Source organism: Otolemur garnettii, unplaced genomic scaffold (assembly GCF_000181295.1).
Source record: "Otolemur garnettii isolate 467f Iridium unplaced genomic scaffold, OtoGar3 scaffold00012, whole genome shotgun sequence".
Taxonomy (NCBI): Eukaryota; Metazoa; Chordata; class Mammalia; order Primates; family Galagidae; genus Otolemur; species Otolemur garnettii.
In genome coordinates, this window is record NW_003852407.1 from 27,977,708 (window position 1) to 27,996,567 (window position 18,860).

At 37.0% G+C, this 18,860-nt stretch overlaps 1 protein-coding gene across 3 annotated transcripts in view; it reads right to left on the reverse strand.

Moving 5' to 3' along the window:
* The window catches only part of RBBP8 (RB binding protein 8, endonuclease), a 110,981-nt gene that overhangs the window by 29,066 nt on the left and 63,055 nt on the right, over positions 1-18,860 (reverse strand). For all 3 annotated transcript variants that reach the window (XM_023510250.1, XM_023510251.1, XM_003784785.3), the window contains 3 exons: positions 14,933-14,999; positions 5,057-5,232; positions 2,730-2,834 (listed from right to left, as the gene is read on the reverse strand). In XM_023510250.1, the coding sequence (XP_023366018.1) occupies positions 2,730-2,834; positions 5,057-5,232; positions 14,933-14,999 (348 nt within the window). The remainder of the gene's footprint in view (positions 1-2,729; positions 2,835-5,056; positions 5,233-14,932; positions 15,000-18,860) is intronic.

An 18,860-nucleotide genomic window follows, 5' to 3' on the forward strand; every position in this document is an offset into this window, starting at 1 on the left:
TGGTTTTTGCCAAAAGCAGATCTAGTGTAGTGAGTAAGAGGATGTGCAAATGTTTTCTTTCTTTCCTTGTCCCTTATCTCTCTCCTCCCCTTTCTTTCTCTCATGAGGGGTCGGGGTGGTGTTGGAATTCATACTACAGTGGATTTGGGAGTGATGAAAATTAAGAAAGTACAGATATTGGGTATAGATCACTTTTTCAACTTTGAAGAGAAGTTGTAGTGGAAACAATTAAAAGAGGTTTTATTTTTAGAAGATAGAAGATAACGTGTGTATAAGGAGAAAACAGTAGAGATACTGTTTACATGTAGGAAGAGGACAATTGATGGAGTAAAATCCTGGTAACAGCAGAAGAGATGTGGCTCTGGAGTGCGGAGAAGCAAGGATCACTCAATATAAAATGATCAGAATGTAAGTTCTACATATAAACAAGTAAGTGATTAATCCTGGCCAACTCTACTTACTGGGCTCTAGATCCTATCTCTGTTGACATTTTTAAGAATCTAGCAATTGTTCCCTCTTTCTCCAGAATTACTAATCCCTCCCTTACTTGATCATCCCATTAGCATAAATGTATGTTGACCATGAAATAGTATTCTACTCTGAAAAACTCTCCTTTGACCCATATTCCTCCATATTCCTCTCTAGCCACTGTCCATTTCTCTCCTTGACTTTACCATAAAAATGCTGTGGAGGACCTGTTTAACTGTGCTCTTTCCATTTTCCCTGTCCCTAGTTTCCCTTGAGCATGATACTGTCTCAGATGGTCACTGGTACACCTTTACAGTTTTTAATCATGCTACTAGTTTAACACCCAATGACCTCCATGCATCCAAATCCAGTCATCAATTCTAAGAAGTCTTCATCTTACTTGACATATTAGCAAGATTTAACACAGTTGGCTATTCTTTCTTCCCTTTTCCCCATGGCTTAAAGGACATCACTGTTAGTCATCCTATCTCACTGGTAGCCCTTTCTCTATTTTGTTGGTTCCTCCTCTTTTTTGCAACCTCTAAATCACCACCTCAATAGCTGCAATACTGCCTCCAAGGGGGGTCAAAAATGGGTCTTTATTTTTATTTATTTATTTTTCTTTGAGGCAGAGGCTTACTCTGTCACCCTGGGTAGCGTACTCTGGTGTAATAGCTCACAGCAATCTCAAACTCTTGGGCTCAAGAGATCCTCTTGCCTCAGCCTCTCAAGTAGCTGGGACTACAGGCATTTGCCATAAGGCTGGACTAATTTTTTTACTTTTAGCTCTTGCTCTTGCTCAGGATGGTCCTGAACTTCTGAACTCAAGCAATCCATCTGCCTCTGCCTCCCAGAGCACTAGGGTTACAGGCGTGAGCCACTGCTCCAGGCTGAAAAATGGTTCTTGAGGCACAAAATAAACTTACTCTATTTGTGTATAAAGCATGTGTATACATACATATATATAATACATACAGTTATACAGTACATCTATAGTATTAAAATTCCATAGGGAAAGTGAATAGGAAAAAAATATCTAAAAAGTCTGGGGGTGGGGTGATAATAAAAAAATAAAAAGTTGAAAATCACTGCTTTGACATAAAGGCTATGTTAACCAATTATTATTGAAAATATTTCAAACTGTATATGAAAACACCACACTGTACCCCATGATTGCATCAATGTACACAGTTATCATTTAATAAAAAAAAAAGAAAGAAAAGAAAATCATTGCTTTACATAATGGAGTCCCTAGAGCTTAGTACTTGGACTTCTCTTACTCATCTATATTCAACCTGTTTGGTAATTACATCCAGTTTCATGGTTTTAGATACTATCTTGGTTGATGGCAATTCTATTCTTTATCTTGTCCAAACACATCTCCTTTCCCTTCACCCTACTCTAACCACATAGGCTTCCTTAATGCTCCTCAAACAAACCACCTGGCACCATCATTGCCAAGGCATTTGTGCTCGCTGATGTCTGGGTCTGGGATGCCCTTTCCCCATATGACTCACTTCTCTCCTCAGTCTCTGTTAAAGTGTCACTTTAGGAGTAAGGCTTTTTTTTTTTTTTGAGACAGATCCTCAAGCTGTCCCCCTGGGTAGAGTGCCGTGGCATTACAGCTCACAGCAACCTCCAACTCCTGGGCTCAAGCGAGTCTCCTGCCTCCGCCTCCCAAGTAGCTGGGACCACAGGTGCCCGCCACAATGCCCGGCTATTTTTTGGTTGCAGCCATCATTGTTGTTTGGCGGGTCCGGGCTGGGGATTAGAACCCGCCACCTTAGGTGTACGTGGCTGGCGCCTTAGCCGGTTGAGCTATAGGCGCCGAGCCAGGAGTAAGGCTTTCTCATATTCCTCCTTACCCTGCTTTACTTTTCTTCACAGTACTCCCTTCTATCTGACACATATTTATTTTCTTTCTCTCCCAACTAAATTTGTAGGCTCCATGAGGGCTAGGGCTTTGTTTTGTTCAGTGCCTGGAGTACAATATACACGTATGTATTTGTTGAATGAATATATCACCGTAAAGTCTTCCTTATTTAAAATTACGAGGAATTCACATTAATATGGGTAAAGATATTAATATGAATAATAGGATAACATTACTTTCCAATATGAAAGACTTCTAAACAAATAGTAATATAAACAATATTATATTAAAACTCTTAATAATATCATCTAATGCAGACTGTTGATACTCTTACCCACTAATAACTATAAACTTTACATTTATAAAGTAGTATCAATATGTTGCTTACTAGCCATTAGAGGTTGACTTTGATCACAAGTGTCAGCTACTAGAATTTCATTTTCATTAGAATTATGTTGTGGATGAGTTGATGCCTTGGAAACTTTTCTCAGTTCTAAGGGGAAAAAAAAGAAGAGAGATTGCATGATAAAGAATAATGAAAAATATAAAAATATTATTTGTTTTTATTATTACCTGTCTTTAAATGCATTAGTACATATAAAGTACCATTTTATTGACATAATTTTCATATTTTAAGAAATAAGTTTTACTTTTACTAAGAAACAAAGCTGCAAGTTAGACAATGGGATAGAGAGGACCAGAACAGACAAGCTTCTTCTGACCTAAGGTGCTTAAAGTAGGGATATTTTAATGTTTCTTTTCCTATGTATTTTTTATAATCAGCAGGTTAATTTAAAAAGTATACTAAATTATATATCTCAACAATCTTTGTTTTAGGGTTTTATTTTAGAGAAGGAAACTCTGAAACACGTTTTTATCAGGAAGGAATCATTCTTCTATTTAAGAATTTAATTCAAAGAAAATTAAAAGATGGACAAAGAGAATTAGTGCTTTCCTATTTATAACTTGAAAATAATATTAAAAAGCTACTATTTTAAGGGAAAAAGCAAGGGTGCTTAGAGAATAGGACATATTAGATATTAAATCATTTAAAATTTTAAAATAATTTACATTATCCAAAAGTTTTATCATAAAACCAAATTTCAGATTTTAAGTAAAATATGACCAGAACAAGATTAAAGAAAATTAAGTTTCTAAATACTGTAGTTAAATGTTGCTCTCAGACAAAAGAGAAATAAACCAAAAGCATTTTTATTGGCTACAAAAGATGACTTTCCTAATACAGAAAATTGCTATGGTTTGTTTTCTGGATATTCTTTTTTATTTTGTTGTTTTCTGGATATTCTTATACATGGATTTAAACATGACCCAAATTATGCAGATGATTATCTGTAATGATTTATGTCTTGTTAAACAGTAGACTAAAGGCAAACAATATTCATTCTAGATCTATGATCTTAACATTTTAATTTAGCTAATTATGTGTAGGATTTTAAAGTTCTTTTGTTTTCCACTAGATGGTGATGTGAACTCATAAAAATATAGGAGATAACTGCCAGTGTTTCATTATCATAAGATCTGCTTATTCTTTTAAAGGCATACCTACTGTCAACAGTTTATTTGCATTGTATAAATATTTCTACAATTATGTATATCCTTTCCCCCCAGATGCTTTCCTCGTTAAAAATAATTACAGTTAAAAATTAAAGTCTTTACCATTTACTTTAGATTAACATACAAGGAATAATCTCTGTATCATGTTACATAATCAACTTCATGACTCTATGAAAAGCCAGTTTCAAAGCATTTAGGAGAAATAGAAAACTCAGATGGAATTAGAAACATGCTAAAGCTAAGTCAAAATGTGGACATATTATAAAGCCATTTCTTATCACTAACTCCTACAAATTATAACAAATAAAAACAGCCAGTTAAAGACAGCTCCACTGGTTGGCATACTTACAGGCAAGCCTTAGAAAGTACAAGAGCTTAGAGCTAGGAAGACTTTTATTTTAATTTTTACTCATTTACCTACCTGACAGTTGATTGTAAGTTATTTAAACTTTCTAAACATATCTCTCCTCATTTATAAAACAAAGGAGTCAATAGCTACCTTACAAGCCTGTTTTGAGATTTATAATATAGCAATAATGTATGCAAATCATTCAGCATAATACTTGGCACACAGGAGGTGAAAAGTAATGTTAAATTCCGTTCCTATTCTATCTCACTCAGATATATACATATATTTCTTAAATAAAAAGAAACTACTAATTATATTTGTAAAATACAGTGTTTACACAGCCATATGAGCAACACATATCTTTAAATAACATAGGCAGAAAATGCATTCTCAGGCAATTTACTGATGGAAGTCAAACTCATAGTTACACCATGAATTACCTGAACAATGACTACCTTCTTTCTACTAAAATGAATAACCTGAAAACTAGCAGATGAATACTCTTTTGTAAAACCAGACAACTAAGGGCGATGCCTGTAGATCAAAGGAGTGAGGCACCCGCCCCATATGCTGAAGGTGGTGGGTTCAAACCCAGCCCCAGCCCAAAACTGCAAAACAAACAAACAAACAACAACAACAAAAAACCCAGACAACTAAAATACAAAAGTCCAACTCACTGGGCAGCGCCTGTGGATCAAAGGAGTAGGGCGAAGGCCCCATATACCAGAGGTGGTAGGTTCAAACCTGGCCCTGGCCAAAAACTGCAAAACAAACAAACAACTCCAACTCACCATTTGGACACACAGAGAGCTCCGATTTAGTATGTGTTTGTTCTATGTATCGGACGTGGAGGCTCTCCTTTCTTCGTAGCCGGTTACTGCCAGAAAATGAGAAGGCTGTTATTGGTGAATCTGGAATAACATTTTCCTCACATTCAAACTCAGTTGTGTGATGCTGTTGATCATTCCTAGAAGCAAATGACAATTGAAAGAAAATCAATTCAACAAATATTTATTAAAATATCTACTACATGGTATGGAGCTACAGTAGAACACACAGTTGAAGCTGTAAGAGATATACCTTGCACTTAGCATTCCAAATCTAAGGATTAGAGAGGCATGAAAATAATTATAGTACCAACTGGGGAATATTTTAAGGTAGAAAATGTAGCTGGTGGCACTTAAGGTGAAATTAAAAGTACGTCACAAAGGATCCACATGACTTGAGAGCAAGCATGGAGTCCTGTGTACTTAATATTGCAGAACAAGCTAGAACCACATGAAGAACAGCCTTGAGTAATGTGCACTTAACTTAGAAGTCAAGAAGAAAGGAATTAAGGTTTTAGATCACAGATGTAATGAGACGATCTAACAGCAGTGTACAAAAGTGGCTGGGACAGAAGAGGCAAGGAAATCAATTAGACAGTGGCTATAATGGCCCAGGAAAGAGCTTCTGTGGTTTGAACTAGAGTATTGTTAAGTACACACAGAAAGGAAAGGACCAATGTTAAACACTGTGGTCGTAGAATCAGCATGATTCAGCAAACACATATAGGATGATAATTACCAACAACTATTGTGCCTTTACATTGCATGGTACTATTTAAAGAGCTACATGTATCAGTTTAATTACCACAACTCTCTGAGGAATTATCACCTTCATTTTCCTAATGAGGAAATGAAAATATACAAGTTTAGTTACTTACCAAAATAGTAGGTAGCAAAATTAGGATTTAAATCTCAGTTGTCAGACTCTAGGGGCCTTTATCATTAATCACTGATGTGCTATCCTTAGTCTACAAGTAGGTTTCAAAATTTGAGTTTCTGTCATTGCTTCTATCCAGGCTGGACAGCAATCACAAGAGTTCTATTAGGACTGAAGAATTATCAATTAAATCTGATTAAAATCCTGCCCTATCTGCCCATTTCACCAAAAACATAAGCCAAAATCCTTGAATGATCCACAAAGATCCTATGTGATCTGACTGTCCCCCTTCCCCATTACTTCTCTTTCCTAAGGTACTCTACATCAACCTAAGGTATGAGTATCCTCGGTGTGTTCACACCTTAGGTTCTTTGCTCTAGCAGTTCCATAGGCTTGAAATGTTTATCTCCAGATTTCCACATGACTAATTACCTCATCTCCGTTACGTTTCTGCTGAAAATTTGTTAAAATTATTAACAAAATTTATATATTAAAAACATAAATTATATATTATAGTATATCCCTGTTATTCTACACTATTATCCACAGCATTTACTGATTTCTAATGTAGCACACAACTTATGTCTTTTGCTCCCCTATTAGAAGGTAAGCACTTAGAGAATAGGATCTTTAGTTCATTGTTATTTCACAAAGCACATAGTATAGTGACCATAAAAAAGAAAAATTAACTAACCAACTATACTTTATATTTGTATTTTTAGTATTTTTATTTACATATCAACACATAGAGAAATATTTTGTAATGAACATTTTGTAAATAAAGGTACATTTAGTTACAATTACCCTTTTCCCTTTGTATGTATAGCAACCTTTATAACAACCTTTATAATATTTGTTGAATGACTATGAGACATTCCCAGATTCGACTAGAGAAATAAATTTATGCAGATCTAGGCACATGTTCTTGCCCAACACAATTCAGGACCAATAGCACCTACAGATTGGGCGTGAATGGACTTGTGGTTATTGATCAAAATTACGTTAGTTGACTTCCCCATGGCAAAACATTACTGACCTCATTTGCCAACCAATTCTTTTTTTTTTCTTTGATACAAGATTCTCACTCTGTTGCCCTGGGTACCTCCTAAGTAGCTGGTACTATAGACGTGCATCACGACACCTGGCTACTTTTTCTATTTTTAGTAGCGATAGGGTCTTACTCTTGCTCAGACTGGTCTCAAACTCCTGAGTTGAAGCAACACACCTGCCTTGGCCTCCCAGAGTGCTAGGCTTACAGTTGTGAGCTACTGTGCCTGGCCCTGACAACCGATTCTTACCAGTTTGTCAGTTGCTACGTTAGGCTTTACATGGCCAAACCAGTCTGTCCTATTAAACTCATATCAATTTGTAATACTATTTCCCAACAACAATAAAAATATAACAATTTTATAATCTAGGACCAACAGAGAGTTTTTAAGAACATTAATTATGGCTCGGCGCCTGTGGCTCAAGCGGCTAAGGCGCCAGCCACATACACCTAAGGTGGTGGGTTCGAATCCCCAGCCCGGGCCTGCCAAACAACAATGATGGCTGCAACCAAAAAATGGCCGGGCGTTGTGGCGGGCACCTGTGGTCCCAGCTACTTGGGAGGCAGAGGCAGGAGACTCGCTTGAGCCCAGGAGTTGGAGGTTGCTGTGAGCGTGATGCCATGGTACTCTACCCAGGGGGATAGCTTGAGACTCCGTCTCAAAAAAAAAAAGAACATTAATTGTAAGACAGAGATTGATTTTTCCTAACAAAAACTCATACTTTAATTTCCAGAATAATATCAATATTACTTGTGGGTTATAATCTTATATTTTACACTAAGAAACAATCTTTAAAGCAAATACATATTTTTTAAATTTTATTTTTAATTGTCACATAGTAATTATACATATTTATGAAGATATAACATGATCTTCCAATATGTGTATACACTGTAGAATGATTATATCAAGTTAATTAACATATCCACCACTTCACATGCTTATCCTTTTTTTGTGGTAAAAACATTTAAAATCTATTCTTTGAGCAATTTTGAAATACATAATTATTTGTTGTTAGTCAATATTCTGTGCAATAGGTCTAATATCTAATTCTTCATCTTTTCCTGTAATCCTATTCTTATTCCAGAAAACTGGAGAAAGTCACATGAGAAGGCCTTATAAATTAATGGAGTGTGAAATCTATCTGACCTTGCTTTAACCACGTCACAGCTTGCTTTGCCTATTAGTCACAAAAATTTAATCTGAAACTTGAATGAGTCATGAAAAGAAATAGATTTCCTGGCAGAGTCAATGTGGAATTAGCAGGAATCACAAAAAGGAAAAACAACAAAACCCCACCACAAAACTAGCTTTGAGGTGCCCAAACTTAGTGCTGGCTTTGTCCTCTTTTGTCACATAACAGAAGGGAAAACAAACCAAAACAACTTTCACGCATCAACCAATTTTGTTCTTTAAAATACTATCTTGGCTTGGCGCCTGTAGCATAGTGGTTACAGGGCTAGCCACATACATGGATGGTAACAGGTTTGAACCTGGCCTGGGCCAGCTAGACAACAATGACAGCTGCAACAAAATATAGCTCGGCATTGTGGCAGGAGCCTGTAGTCCCAGCTACTTGGGAGGCTGAGGCAAGAGACTCATTTAAGCCCGAGAGTTTGAGGTGTGAGCTATGATGACACAGCACTTTACCAAGGGTGACATAGTGAGACTCTGTTTGAAAAAACAAATAAAAAAACCGACTGTTTCAATCTGATTTTCTCAGAAAAGTTAGGGATCATGCCACAGCTGTTGGTTAAATTAATTATGCACACTTGTGATCCTTCTTTCACTTTTCCTTCTGAGGGCCTGGGAAAATTTTTTTTAGTTATTTGTGGACCCCCACCCCCTTTAAATTCCTGTCAAAATGGTTTTAGTTGCCTCCCTACTCACCTGTTGGAATATAGGGTTTCCCTTCATAAGGAATCTCTGTTTTTAATATTCAGCTTTTCCCTTCTCTAGTCTAAAGAACTTGTATTTCCAATTAAAATACACTTTAGATTTAATGAAGCAATATCATAACCATCAAGTTCATCTAAATTTGTGGTTCTCAATCTTTCTAATGCCACGACTCTTTAATACAGTTCCTGTGGGTCATGACCGCTGAGAAGAGGATTCCCTAAAATACAAACTAGTAGTCTGATACACTAGCTCCTTATAACCAGTGTAAGTCTATAATGTAAATAATTCTAATATGACTAATTTTCAAAAGACTAATTTTTAAAAGTAGGGCCATTAGACCAGTTGTTCTGAGGAATGCCTTATGGTATATCTGGCTCTCAGAAAGGCATCTAATAATGATTTTCTCAGTATCTTCTCATAAAAAATGGAAGAAATACAAACTTTATATCAATAAAGGCAGATTCCTTGTCACCCTTGGTAGAGTGCTGTGGCATCACAGCTCACAACAACCTCTAGCTCTTGGGCTTAGGCAGTTCCCTTGCCTCAACCTCTCGAGTAGCTGGGACTACAGGCACCCACCACAATGCCTGGATTTTTTTCTGTTGCGGTTTGGCTGGGGCCATGTTCAAACTTGCCACCCTTGGTATATGGGGCCTGCACCCTACTCACTGAGCCATAGGTGCTGCCTCTGACACAAATTATTATTAATGAAGGAAATCTGCAGTGGTATGCCCCAGGGCTCCTATTCTCAGGGAGGTTTTGTTCAACATTTTATTAATGATCTTGATGCCAGGCACTGGTAGACATTCATCAAATTTGTGGAAGACATAAGCTAATCTAATATATAGCAGAGAAAAAATCAGCATACAGAAAACCTCCCCTACACTAAGGTTACAATAATGGGCAAAAACTAACAAAATGAAACAGAACAAGAAGAAACACTAGCTATAACTCTTAATAATGAACTAACTCAAATGAGAGAACCCAGGCTCTGCCACCTATGGAGTGATACCATATAGGTAACCTTCTGAGGATATTTTAGTACATGACTATAGAAAGAGTACACAAACTCTGAACTGAGTTAGACCTGGATTCAAATCCTGGGTTTGACAATTACCAGTCACATTATTTACCTTTCTGTGCCTCAGTTTCCTCATCTACAAAATAGGTGTGGTATTACACTTCTTTTTGCAGGGAAATTGTGGAAAAGAAAAAATAAATGCAAAGATGTAACCCAGTGCCCTCCCACCCCCAAATAAGTAATCATGTATTGCTTAACGATGGGAATATGTTTGCTCTGAAAATGTTAGGTGATTATGTCATCATGGGAACAGTACAGATACATACTTACACAAACTTAGATGGTATAACCTACTGCACACCTAGGCTACGTGGTATAGTCTATTGCTCCTAGGATATAAACCTATACAGCATGTTACTGTACTGAATACTGCAGGTAACTGTATATGAGGGTAAGTATTTGTGTATCTACACATATCTATACAGAGAAAAGGTACAGTAAAAATGCTTTATTATAATTTTATGGGACCACCTTCATATATTCAGTCCACTGTTGGCTGAAACACTGTTATCAGGTGCAAGACTATATTTAATCAATAGTGCTATTACCTTAAAATGAGAGATTAGGTTAAATGACACAAGGTTTCCCTCAATAATCTACTATGAAGTCATGACTCTGAAGTCCTATATTTATATCTAAAACAACAAATTTACAACTAGATGATAGAGAAGACATTGGCTTTAAGGTTCTAGTTAACTGAAAACCTCATAAAGAACCACCAGTGGCATGTATTTTAGGCCGTATTTATATATATAAAAAGATACAGGAACAGGGAGCAGTATTGGTCTATTGATCAGGCTATGCCTAGAATACTAAGTTCTTAATTAAGATACTGATACACTGAAACACTAAAGAGAAATGGCCCTTTGAAGAGTCTTGAAGTAATGCCACATGAGTAATAGTGAGCAGAGGATATCTACCCCAGAGAAGACAAAACTTGAGAGAGCTATGTGTCAGCTGTCCCCATGTATCAAAAACATAGTCAAGGGTCAGGTGTGGTGGCTCATGCCTGTAACTGTAACATTCTAGGAGGTCGAGGCAGGCAGATCACTTGAGCTTATGAGTTTGAGACTAGCCTGAGCGAAAGGGAGACCTCGTCTCTACTAAAAATAGAAATAAGAAACTGAGGCAAGAGAATCGCTTGAGTCCAAGAGTTGGAGGTTGCTGTGAGCTATGACGCCATGGCACTCTACCCAGGGCAACAGCTTAAGACTCTGTCTCAAAAAACAAACAAACAAACAAACAAATGAACAAACAAACAAAAAAAGTAGTCAGGGAGAACAGGTGGCAGATATGTTCCAGAAGGTCCCAGAAGACAAAATCTGAATCAACAAATATAATTTGTAAGCAAGGTGATTTTTATACAAACTTAGAACTTGATAATAATTTTATCTCAAAAATTAAATAGGCTTGGAAAACAGTGAACTTGTACTAGAGTCCAGACAATGACTATTTGTTAAACAAGTTGCACAAAGAAGTCAATTTAGAAGAGAGAGTGAAGGAAATGAACCCTATAGTCTTTTGAAATCTTAAGTGTATAGACACCCACTTTCACTGACCCATCACATCTATTTCCCAAAACAAAGAGAGAGAGGTAATACCTAGCTTATTTAAATACTTGCTTTGTGTGGTTTGCAGACTTAATATATATAAATATGTTATTATTTATATATAAATATATAAATACATATTCATATATTTATTAATGTATATAATATGTAAATATTAACATATTTATATACAGAAATTACACACACATTAATACATATTTATATACAGCATATACACTTATATAATATATGTAAATAAAACTTTATAATGGCATATTTTTACTCAATAACTCCAGTGTCACTAATAACCATTCTACCATATAAGGTATCTGTAACATTAAAACTATCTCAGAAGTCAGAATCACTATATTTAACAAGCAGTAATGTAAGTCAAATAACATTTTTTCTAAAGTTCAGGGGAATTTCAGGCACTTAAAGCATAACTTTCTGGTGGTTGAGGTAGCTGGGGGAAATTAGGCTGCCTTTACAAGATGTTACTTGCTATTTTTTTTTTAACTACCAAGCAAAGGGAAATTTGAGGAGAGCAAGCTACAAAAGAGGCTGGTTCATGTGCACCTACTATCTTAAATTTAAGAAGAGAACTGAAAGACAAAATAGGTTACCTTCTACATATTCTGATTAAGCATGTCCTAAATGAAACATACAAGCCCTGAGCTCATCTGTATGATTAGTTTTTATTGTAGTTTCGTATTTTTAGCCTTTACCTCATTTCTAAAATATCAATGAGAATACTAAAAATAAATTCTATCTAAACTAATTAGAATTCATATTTCTATCAAGCAGATGACATAACACAGTTTCAACATACTTTTAATACACCTTGGTTTTTGAGGCAATTACCTATCTAATTCTGTATTAACTTGTACTCACCCAGTATCTTATCTGTCTTTGGTATTTGTAACTATCAAAGCTGATGTGTTCAAAATACCAGAAGCTAGGCTTGGCACCTGTAGCTTAGTGGTTAGTGCGCCGGCCACATACACCAGGGGAGCTGTCGGGTTTGAACCTGGCCCCGGCTTGCTAAACAATGACAACTACAACAAAAAAATAGCTGGGCACTGTGGCAGGCACTGGTAGTCCCAACTAGGAGGCTGAGGGAAGAGAATTGCTTAAGCCCAAGAGTTTGAGGTTGCCATAAGTTGTGACACCATGGCACTCTACCAAGAGTGACATAGTGAGACTCTGTCCCAAACCCCCCCAAAATCATAAGGTACATGTGCTAAACCATTTCATATAATAAATCAATGAAGGTCAACATCACTTGTTTAAAATCCTCAGAACAAATTGAAATAAATTTACTTAAAAAAATAAAATAAAATAAAATCCTTGAACCAGATGGGATTCAGTTCAGGTTTTTTCTTAAAAAAAAAAAAAAAGTGGCTCAGCGCCTGTGGCTCAAGTGGCTAAGACGCCGACCACATACACCTAAGGTGGCGGGTTTGAATCCAGCCCGGACCCACCAAACAACAATAATGGCTACAACCAAAAAAAAAACAGCCGGGCGTTGTGGCGGGCACCTGTGGTCCCAGCTACTTAGGAGGCTGAGGCAGGAGACTCGCTTGAGCCCAGGAGTTGGAGGTTGCTGTGAGCAGGGAAGCCACGGCACTCTACCCAGAGGGACAGCTTGAGGCTCTGTCTCAAAAAAAAAAAGGGTAACACAGAGCATAAATAGGTAATTACATAACACCTCCAGTGGGGTCTGAGGCATCATCCTGTAATCAAACACACTGATATTTTCATAGTGAATATAAGAATACTCCCATGAAGTGGGATAAGTAAAGACTTTAAGTGAATTTATAGTCAGGTACAGTAAGGTCAGGTGGTAAACATTTCAAATAAAACTATTTTTGTTTTGGAATTATATATCGAAAAATTGTAGACCTATGTCTTAGCTTCTCTTCATTATAGAGCATGAGCAAAATTAGGAAGTGTTGACATATTCATGTACGTTTTCTAATCTCAGTCTGATCCCATAGCCTGCTTTCCTCATCTATTATCTCTCCTCAAAATTCCTTTTGGCTATCAGTATTCAGTAGACTGATCACTTGGGAGAAATATCAGAATTCTACAGGATATCCATTATCCTAAAAGTAGAGAGATAAGCATGTTAATTTCACCTGTGAGACTGCTTATCCCCAGACAACTATTTTAAGCCAAAATAACATGTTATATCTACATAGTTTACAAAAGGTTTTATAGACGTCTACTCAAGTAGAAGAGGATCTTTAGGAACTCCTATACACCATTAGGACTATCCTGAATCTGAAGTTTTAAAAAACACTACCTAAGTTTCATATAAATGGTGGCTAAGAGCTGGCCAAATTTCTGCTCTGTACTAGTCAAACCATATCCAGAAAAATATCCTTTTTGTTAGACAGTGTTGCATAATGGAAAGAACAAAGGCTTTTAAATCAAAAGATATGGTTCTGAGTGATGGTCTTATTACTATGTGTGAGACAATAGGCAAGTTATTTGACTTTGTGAGCCTTGGTTTCTCTAACTGTAAAATAAGGGACAATAAAACTATTTGCACACTCACAGTGAGATTAGAAATAATAACCATAAAACTTACATAAGAAGAAATGGCACACAAAAGGAAAAAGTTACTATCTTTATTCCTTAAAATAAATGGGGGTGGGATGGGAAGAATGGGAGAGGAACAGAGAAAGGAAAAAGGTCTATAGGCTTTAGTATTATATCAGAGGAAATACTTTTATGATGCTTCAAGGACAAGGTTATAAGAGAGGTAACAAAACTCCTTTTTATTTAAAATATAAGAAATTTTATAATTTATTATTTATGATATATCATTATAAAAATCAAAGTTCTTTAAATACAATGTTGATACTTTATATACTCACTAACCTAAGAGATGCATACACACTCTTTACATATACATATATACTCCCAAAAGAGAAGCAAAAATATAGTGATTTTCTTTATATTTTTTATTCCAGAATACTTCATCAATTTTTAAAATGAAATGGTCAACTCTTTTTTTTTTTTTTTTTAAGACAGAGTCTCACTCTGTCACCCTTGGTACAATGCAGTGGCGTTAAAACTTAGAGCAACCACAAACTCCTGAGCTTGAGCAATCCTCTTGCCTCAGCCTCCTGAGTAGCTAGGACTACAGATGTGCACCACTAAGCCTGGCTAGTTTTTCTATTTTTAGTAGAGATGGGGCCTCACTCTTGCTCAGGCTAGTCTTAAACTCCTGAGCTCAGGCAATCTGCCTATCTCAGCCTCCCAGGAAATGTGCAACTCTTAAGACAGCTTCAATATTTTGTACAGTTAAGTAAAATAAATAAAGAAAAGCTGGGGAAAATACTCAATTTTGTATTATAATTTTGTAAGAATACTTACTCAATTTTTTGCTGTAATTGCTCAGAAAGCTTTTTATTTTCTTCCTGTAGAGTATTCTTTTCATTCACTGAAAATACAAAAAAGGTGGCACTTAATATAGTTATACCAAAATCTATGTCAGGCTTTTCAAAAAAGATATGTTAACATTTACAAAGAAATTAGGATTTCTAATTCTAAGCCACAGTGTCATTCAGGGTTAATGGTATTGTGCAAAACTAATCTTTTACTAAGTAGTGATTACTACATCTCACGCTGCACCAGTTCTGTGTAACTGATTAACTGATAACTTTCTGTAATGCTTGTGTGCAAAAATGAGAGTGTATATATATATACTTGCTAACTCAAGGACTATAGTGCATTCATTCACACTGAGGGCAACAAAGCATTCCATCTAATTACTAGCAATTAGTCCTACTAATTTCAAATATCATCTTAGCAAGAGTTACTTATCTTGAAGTAAATTTGATCATAAAAATAAAGGTAAATATCAGTATAATTTTATAACATAAACATTTATTAAGTCAAATTTTCTTCTCGTTTTACTAAATGTTTCATGATTATGGTATTAGTAACTTCAATATATCTACTAAAGTAGTATCTGTTTATTTGAATCTATCTTCACCAACTTTTCCTATTTATACTTAATTTATAAAGCAGAAACCCAATTTTGGGATATAATTTCCACTAGAACCAGCCCAAAACTCTTGGCAATGTTTAGTGCGATATCACTGGTTAAGCAAGTGCTTTACCAGGAGGACTAGACTCACGAAATCAAATCACTGTGGAGGAAATCAAACTACCTTCTGTGGAGGATCTAAAAAAAATTAAGATACAGATGATGGCCTAAAGAAAAGTGTAGCCTAATAAGGGAGACTGTAGCAGCCCATATAGTCTACGGCTAGGAGGAGTGAGAGTTATAAGAAATACCTGTATAGCTCAATAATGGAATCCCTTGGTGAAAAGGGCATGGAGAAGGATTTAGCTCTCCTAACAAGCATGAGAGCTCACAAGATGAGAGCACTGGTGAATTGGCAGTCTTTACACCTATGGTGTTGAGAAGCAAGAGATCAGCCTTATACTGTGTTTGCCTGAAAATAAGACCTACCCAAAAAATAAGCCCTAGCAGGATTTCTATGCATTTTTTAAGTATAAGCCCTACCCTGATAATAAGACCTAGTGATAGGCGTGGCTATGCAGATGCGCTGCATAGCCATGCCATGCATTTCAGGCTGGGCATTAAGGAAGACTGGAATACCTTTTATCTGCCACAGCTCCTTTCTCTGAGCCGTTAGCACTTGCGCAGGTGTGCATGTGGTAACTGTGGTTGCAGGCATCCTTTTGCGCACGTGTGAATGGCTAGGGGAAAGGAGTTCACGCATCACTAGCGCCAGCCCCACCAACAAGGTCAGCTCCCCCTGTCAGGTTCCAGAAGAAGATGACTTAACTATATTTGAATGAATATAGATTGTTGTATTATATTTAATAAAAATAAGACATCCCCTGAAAATGAGCCCTAGTGTTGTCTTCTTGAGAAAAAAACAGTGTCTTATTTTTGGGGAAACACGGTATTAGGCTGAAGGAGAAGGCAGTCAAGAGCATGTGCATATTCTATCACGGACCCACTTACTCTGACTCTGTTTCCTCTCCTAATGCCAGCACAGTGTCTCTCTGCTGAAAATCACTAAGCTCTGCTAAAGACTAAGATCTATCTTTCTAAGAAGACTGCCTTACTTTCTCTCTCTCTCTCCCTCCCCTCCCCCTGAGCTAAAGTCGATAGCCCTCAGGCACCTAAGAGAAATTGTTCCTGAGCAAGGTAGTTAAGCCAGGCCCAAGACCTGGCCAGTCCTGGGCCCTGACAGGAGACAAAATACTACATGAACCTGTTTTATACAATTGAAAGTGACTAGGAAGGGGGTGTTTAGAGAAGCACAAATAAAGTACTAAAGCATTTCTAAGTAGAAAAATGTCACTGGATTGATGAATGGATTCATCAAAGGCCAACATCACTAAACTAGACAGATTACGCTGAGGATTGGTAGAGTGAAGAAAGAAAAACTGGGTATAACAAATGGTAGAAAGCTTTCAAAATCAGGTTTAGAGACTGGAACATTATCTAAAATACAGGGCATTCATAAAGTTCATGTGCAATTTAAAATAGTTGGTCGTTTTAAATTGCAAACGAACTTTATGAACACCCTGTATTATCAGTTATCATTTTTCAAAGATGAATGACGGGAAGACTGAATTGCTAGTATATACAGCACATACCAAAGAGGGAAGAAAGTATCACCAAGATGACAAATCAGGTGGCCATTAAATGAGTATCTGGGCCTATGTGGGTGCAGAAATAGCAAGTAAGGAGAGGCAGAGGAATTATTACAAAGGCAGAATCAGTAGTATTTGGCAAGTCATCCTTTGTAGCCATGACAGGAGTCAACAATGACCTTAGATTTCCTTTTAAGACAGTTTACTTGACTCTTTTTTTTTTTTTTTTTTTTGAGACAGAGCCTCAAGCTGTCTCCCTGGGTAGAGTGCCATCGCATCACAGCTCACAGCAACCTCCAACTCCTGGGCTCAAGCGAGTCTCTTGCCTCAGCCTCCCAAGTAGCTGGGACTACAGGCACCCGCCACAACGCCTGGCTATTTTTTTGGTTGCAACCATTATTGTTGTTTGGCGGGTCCGGGCTGGATTTGAACCTGCCACCTTAGGTGTATGTGGCTGGCGCCTTAGCCACTTGAGCCACAGGCGCCGAGCCAGTTTACTTGACTCTTTTTCATCTCCAAATTGAAAAGACAAAGCAACTCTAAATATAAGTCTTTTGAAAAGCCAGAAATGGTGTCATAAGCAGATCAAAACTATAAAAACTTTATGAATTATTAAAAATAGGCTCAGAGAAAAATCCAAGGAAAAAAGACTGTTAAAACAGCAAATTTTCAGGCAGCACCTGTGGCTCAGTGAGGAGGGTGCCAACCTCATACACCGAGGGTGGCGGGTTCAAACCTGGCCCTGGCCAAACTGCAATAAAAAATAGCAGGGCGTTTGTAGCGGGCACCTATAGTCCCAGCTACTTGGGAGGCTGAGGCAAGAGAATCACCTAAGCCCAAGAGCCAGAGGTTGCTGTGAGCTGTGGCTCCATGGCACTCTACCCAGGACGACAAAATGAGACTCTGTCTCTGACAAAAAAAAAGTGTATTTTCCCAGCAGAACCTCTTATCGATTCTAATGTCAGAGGCAGCAAGGCTCAGAAATTGCTGAATCAGGAAATAAAAGGTCATTAATAGTTGTTCTTAGACTAAAGTCATGAGGATAGATGTCTAGAAGTTATGATACAGGGGAGTCCATTATAAATACTGAGACAAGGAAATCAGACCAGTGCTCGGAAATAACTTATGGTAAACACTAGAGAAGGCATCTTTGTATCTAGAAGACACACTATCCTATCCTTTTTTTTATCCTATATAAAAGCTCTCTAGCCAGATGTCCTACCCTCCCGACTTTAGCCACTGAAATAAGGCTCCTGTAAATCAGAACTTGCACTTACCATCAGCAAAGCAGATTCTCCCTTAGGCTAAGGAAATTAAGGCTGCACGGAATAAAACCAACTAATTCAAGAGATAACTACAATTATAGATAGGCAAATAAGTTAGCAAATGCTTGAAAAAAACTAGTAACATTCTTTTGTCTATTTATTTATTTAGAAACAGGTTTCACTCTGTTACATAGGCTAGAGTACAGTGACATTATCATAGCTCACAGCAACCTCAAATTCCGGGGCTCAAGTGATCCTCCTGGCTTAGCCTCCAGAGGACCTGGGGCTACAGGTGTGTGCCATCATACCTGGCTAAGTAAAAAATTACATTTAAAAATTTAAAAGAGGGGTACAGGTGAATCTTTCTAAGAGTAGAATGTGAATGTTTTAAAGCAATA